At 50.0% G+C, this 5,222-nt stretch overlaps 1 protein-coding gene across 2 annotated transcripts; it reads right to left on the bottom strand.

The window, feature by feature from the left end:
* Window positions 1-668: 668 nt before the first annotated feature.
* MRPL48 (mitochondrial ribosomal protein L48) lies at window positions 669-5,172 on the bottom strand. Of its 2 annotated transcripts, XM_031063773.1 has the most exons (9): window positions 5,109-5,172; window positions 4,380-4,432; window positions 4,115-4,152; window positions 3,737-3,822; window positions 2,972-3,144; window positions 1,779-1,881; window positions 1,210-1,299; window positions 1,038-1,113; window positions 669-776 (listed from the first exon to the last, which is right to left on the bottom strand). In XM_031063773.1, exons 1-8 carry the CDS (start codon window positions 5,124-5,126, stop codon window positions 1,039-1,041), a joined length of 636 nt encoding a protein of 211 aa, XP_030919633.1. In that variant the 5' UTR covers window positions 5,127-5,172; the 3' UTR covers window positions 669-776; window position 1,038. The 2 variants fall into 2 exon arrangements, with proteins under 2 accessions (XP_030919633.1, XP_005429235.1); XM_005429178.2 differs by lacking the exon at window positions 669-776 and having other exon boundaries at window positions 886-1,113.
* Between the last annotated feature and the right edge of the window lie 50 nt (window positions 5,173-5,222).

Genomic DNA, 5,222 nt, shown 5'->3' with positions numbered 1-5,222 from the left:
GCAGGAATTTCCTCATGGAAAGGGGTTTTCAACATTGGAAGGGGCTGCCCAGGGAGGTTTGGAGTCCCCATCCCTGGAGGTGTCCAAGAATGACTGGACATGGCACTTGGCCCTCTAGGCTGATGACTGGGCATAGCTTGGATTCAGTGATTCCAGAGATCTTTTCCAACCAAAATGATTCAGTGGTTGTGGATTTCCAGCCCAAAATGTTCCAATCCAGGAGCATTCACAGCACTCAGGCTGGGTCTTGGCTCCAGAACAGCCTTGCCATGGATTTTTACTCCATGTCCTCTGTGCCATCCTAAGGCTTTTCCCAGCAGTGATAACTTCACGTCCCACAGGATGGGATTTATCTTCTGGGAAGCCACAGAATAATTAGGAATGGGAGAAAAATGGATTCCCATCTCACCACCACCTGCTGGCAAATAAGCCATGAGAAAGAAAACAGAAAAAATTGCTTTTTGCATGGCTTTTGTCGGAAGGAAGGTTCCAGGCTATTTCCCAGGGATGTGGGTGCTGGGAATACCAAGAGCTGGGCGTGGAAGCACAAGCAACACCTGGACAGCCCCAGTTTGGGGGAAGAGTGTAAATAAATGAGTTATTTTCCCTCTTTTTCACAAGCTGGTCTTTAGAAAGGGGAAGAAAAAGCCTCCAAACAAACCAACCAGTTTGTGGAACAGTTTCTCTTGGCATCCATCAAATTTGGTTATAACAATTCCTGGGATTGTTGCAGCACAGCATTATTCATGCACAAAGATCTCTGCAGAAATTCCCACCTACCAAAAGCAGAATAGGCAGGAATTAAAAAAAAACAAAAAAAAAACCAAACTGAGGGAAAGCAAAGCCACATTCCATTGTGGCACCTTTGCTCCCAGTACAAACCAGTGAGATATAAACACATTATTTATTTTTACTGAGACAAGCTGGTTGCCAACAGTAGGAATTCCTCCCAATTCACAGAGTTACCAGGACAGAGCTCACAGAAGCACCCTGTGGAGGCTGGAAGAGCCCATGGATGGCAGCACATTGCTCCTCACCTCAGGACAACTCTGCCAGCAGCTCCTCCAGCTCCGGTCGAGCCTTCAGCCGGCTCTTGAAATCGGCTTCAGTGTGCTGTGGGGGGAGGGAGGGAAAACCACCACAAATCAGGATCACACCAAGCTTTCCCTGCTTCCTCTACAGGGGAAGCACTGGGAAGTGTAACCATACCTGTTTCATCAGCAGGTGCACCCCCTCAGGCTGGCTGCTCTGAATGACTTCCAGCAGGATGGGAGCAAACGTGGAGCTCAAACCGCGGATCTGAAAGCAGAAATGACAGAGCTGCAGGAGAACAATCCCAGGAGGCTCTGGGCTGGAAGGGACATTAAGGATCATCCAGTGCCACCCCTGCCATGGGCAGGGACCCCTTGCACTGTCCCAGGTTGTTCCAGCCTGGCCCTGAACACCCCCAGGGATGGAGCAGCCCCAGCTTCTCTGGGCACCCCGTGCCAGGGCCTCCCCACTCCTCACATATTCCTTCCCAATATCCCATCCATCCCTGGGAGTTTCTCCACTCACCCATCCCCAAACATGACCTTTCTACCCCTCATATCAATCATTCAGCAGAAAATAGATAATAAATCTTCTGCCTGAAACACAGAGCCAGGAAATCCTCCTGGGCTTCTAGTTTAGGAGCAACACTGAGCAGAAAACGTAACCAGACTTTTTGCTTCCATTTCTGCCCAAATTGCCCAAATTTGAGGGGTTTGTGGAGCCCATGATGGGATCCCAGCTCCTACCTGGACAACCCTCTGGTGGGTGGTAAGGACTGCATCCAGCTGCATTTTGGATCCCCTCTCTTCCAGGAACAGCACCTCGTTGGTTTTGGTGGGCATGGCGTAGCTGCAGGAGCCAGAGGGCAGTGCTTAGCACAGGCAGGATATTTGCAGGGATGAATCACCCTCCCCAGCAGAGAATGGGCAAGGAGATTAACTTTTCAGGGGAAATTAATTATGCAAAGGATGTATCTTGCAAATCAGGTGCTGGCAGAGGCCGGGTGTTTTGCTGGAAGGAGATAAGGAGGAAGCTCTGCCAGCAAAAACCTGGATTAGCTGCAAACACCAGCCTGAGAACTTTTAACTTCTTCACAGCTCAAGAAAAGCAACAGTTCTGACTTATTTTGTCTTTTGGGACACAGCTAAAATCTGCTGCTGCAATGCACCACTCAAAATATGTTTGCACCTCAGATTTAATGGGAATGTGACTGGGAGTGATCAGACTCTGCTCAATGCTCAGAGACCTCAGTTTCCTCATCCCCACATCCAAGCTCCATCCTACTGCCCACCTTGTCCCCTCAATTCCCAGTCTGAAGGGCAAATCCTTTCTTTCTCTGCACACTGAGCCACCTCAGAGGGTACAAGGGAAAACCACACATTTTAGAGAGTCCCCACTGGTTTTATTTGCAGTGCCTGCAGCTCCCCGGGAGCACTTCAGGCACCAAGGGGCTGCCTGAGGAATGCTCTGACATTCTCATCTGAGGAGTGGCTGCTGGAATACTCCTGCTTTGGAGAACTAGGGTGCTCCTGGAGCATCCTCTCCTCCTAAACTGAAGTAGCAGGAAGTTCACCCGGCACCTTCAGGGCTTTCCCAAGCTCATTCCAGTTCCAGGCATGCAGAGCCTGGATCACAAACCATGAAGGAAAAGCAGCAGCAAATGTCAGCAATTCCCAGGCTCTGCACCCACACAGGCTTAAAGCCCTTTCCTCAGAGGAAGGAGGTGTAACAGCCATGTTTTCCTTGGAATCTGTTAAAGTCAGCGCCTGAAAAATTCAATGCTTCTACATAAAGCATCCAAAATTGTACAGGTACACAAAAGGAGAACACAGGGCAGGTGAGAGGTTTGGATTGACACCCAAATGGGAATCCCTCAGGGAGACTGGAGTGTGGCCTGATGTGCAGGGGGCCATATTCCAGAGGGACAGATTTCCCCTACCTCTCATTGACCCGGATGGAGAGGCGGTTGCAGAGCCTGTGCACATACTGAGCAAAGTGCTCCACCAGGCACAGGTCATGGGAAGTCATCTGGATGTTGATATCTCCATACTGGTACTCAGTGCCAGCACTGATCTCTTTCATCTGCACCTTTTCCTTCCTCCTCTTTGGAACCTGTTTTAAAAAGAAAACACAACAGGATAAAATAGAGAGTATCTGGTTTGAGCAATGCTAGGAATAAAGGCTCAGCTCTTGGATGGCCTCACACAGAAAACACACTCGTGCTGTGATTAATTTCTCCCAGAGGAAAAAAGGAGTAAAACCCGTAGAAATAAACCTGCTGTTTATTTCAGTTCCTGCCTAAAAGACTTCTTGTTGTTTCCTCCTTCCACAGAAATTGATGTCTTTCCAAATCTCAGGGAGTGTGAAAAGGTTCCATGCAAGTGAGAGCTGCTCACAACATTCAGGTGTTAAATTGAATTATTAATTAACCTTGAATTATTAATTAACCTCAGGAGGAGGTTCCTGCCTTCCAAAGCTGGAACGTGCTGGACAAAAGGAAGCATTTCTGCAGTGTGGTGAGTGAGCACTTCATGAAATCACAAGTTAGGATTGGAAAGAACATAAAATCTCATCCCATTCCAGCCCCTGCCATGGGCAGGCACACCTTCCACTATCCCAGGCTTCTCCAAACCCCATCCAGCCTGGCCTTCTGAGATGGGGCATCCACATGCTCCAGGATCACCTGGGAAGTCCTTCTGCCTACCTCCTTTGGGAGCAGGTATTTAAACCTCCCAATTCCATGTGTAGGTCGGGACCTGTAGGATCTGTGGGAAGCCAGGAGTGCATCACCTGAAAATGAAAGCAGAGCAAACGTGTGTCCAGCTGCAAACAAACATCTGCAGGTGCTCTGAGAGCCCCAAATGATGGTCACATAACACCACCTGCTTAGCCAAAAACTGGGCAAAAAATAAGAAAATGCTGGGAAAAAACCATATGGAAGTGGCAGAGCACCTGCTCTGGTTATTTAACCAGTCCAAAATAGGCTAAAAAACCCAAAACAAAACACAAATGCTCCAATGTTTAATATTTAGTTGAGAGAAGAGAATTTTTGCCTCAAAACTAGATTGACAATAGACCATACCTGCAGCACACAGAAGGTTTTCTCTGGCTGTTGCTGCTCTGTGGGAAAAATATAATAGTTAATAACTCTGATTTCTTTCACTTAGGGAAAAATATGTGGCCAATGTCCTTTTGCAAAGGCACAGCCTGATCCCATCAGCACAAAGACTCCCCCTTTTCCCCATCCCTTTCAGCTCCCAGCTCAAAGTCTTAACTCCACGATTAGATTTGGCAAAAAAAAGGAAAAAAAAAAAAAGGCAATTTTTTGGTCATGTATGTTTTCTCACCTGCTGAGGGCCAACACCTGCCTGAGCAACACTCCCTTCTCCGAGCACAGCACCTGCAAGGGTTAAAACACAGCAGGGTGGCAGATCTGCTGGGAATTTTCTCCAGATTACTCCACTCTTAGGATAGGACCCAGGGAAAGGCTGGAGCTGTGTCTGGAGAGGTTTAGGTAGAGATCAGGGAAAGGTTCTTCCCCCAGGGGTGCTGGGCACAGCACCAGCCTGACCCAGCTCCAGGAGCGTTTGGACAGCCATCCCAGGAATACGGTTGATAGTCCATGAACAACCCTCGTGCTTGTCCCACCTCCACACGGGTGGAGAAAACAGCTCATCCATTCAGCAAAGAGCTTTGCTGTCGCCAAACCAGGGTGGGGGACAAACACCGACGTCCCAAGTGTCCCCGTGTAGAGGGACAGGGATCTGGCAGGGGCCACGGAGACGAGGCTTGTAGTGGAGTTGGGTGTGTGAGGATGGGCAGTAGGGGTGTGTGGGTGTCTCAGCCCCTGGTCCAGGAGCACCAAGACAGATCCAGAGCACGATCTCAAGGTCTGGACCCCCTCAGGATCACCCCCACACTTCCTTCCGAAACCAAACCACGGCAGGATCAGGGCCTCCGGCAGCAGGGCTGGGGCTGCCTCAGCTGTCCCAGAGACCAAGGCTACTCCTCCGTTCCCGTTCCTCCCATTCCCTCCGTCCCCGCGTCGTTCCCCTTCCCCGTGGCCATCCCGGTACCTTCGGCACCGCCGCCATCTTCCGGCGCCGCGGTCCGTCGCTTACAGCGTTCCCCCTCAGTGCCTTGGTACGCCCCCATTCAGCTGCCCCCGTTCCGCAGCTCGCTCCTTGCAG

The sequence above is a fragment of the Geospiza fortis genome, unplaced genomic scaffold (assembly GCF_000277835.1).
Source record: "Geospiza fortis unplaced genomic scaffold, GeoFor_1.0 scaffold659, whole genome shotgun sequence".
In the NCBI taxonomy this organism is placed as follows: Eukaryota; Metazoa; Chordata; class Aves; order Passeriformes; family Thraupidae; genus Geospiza; species Geospiza fortis.
The sequence above is the reverse complement of the archived record's forward strand: the minus strand, read 5'-3'. Positions and strand labels throughout refer to the sequence as shown.

Excerpts from the sequence above, each read along its gene's own strand:
- MRPL48 (XM_031063773.1), bottom strand. Across the intron at positions 1,300-1,778 it reads CCCACCAGAGGGTTGTCCAG|ATCCGCGGTTTGAGCTCCAC; the intron begins GTAGGAGCTGGG and ends TTCTGCTTTCAG. Across the intron at positions 1,114-1,209 it reads TGCACCTGCTGATGAAACAG|CACACTGAAGCCGATTTCAA; the intron begins GTATGGTTACAC and ends CTCCCCCCACAG.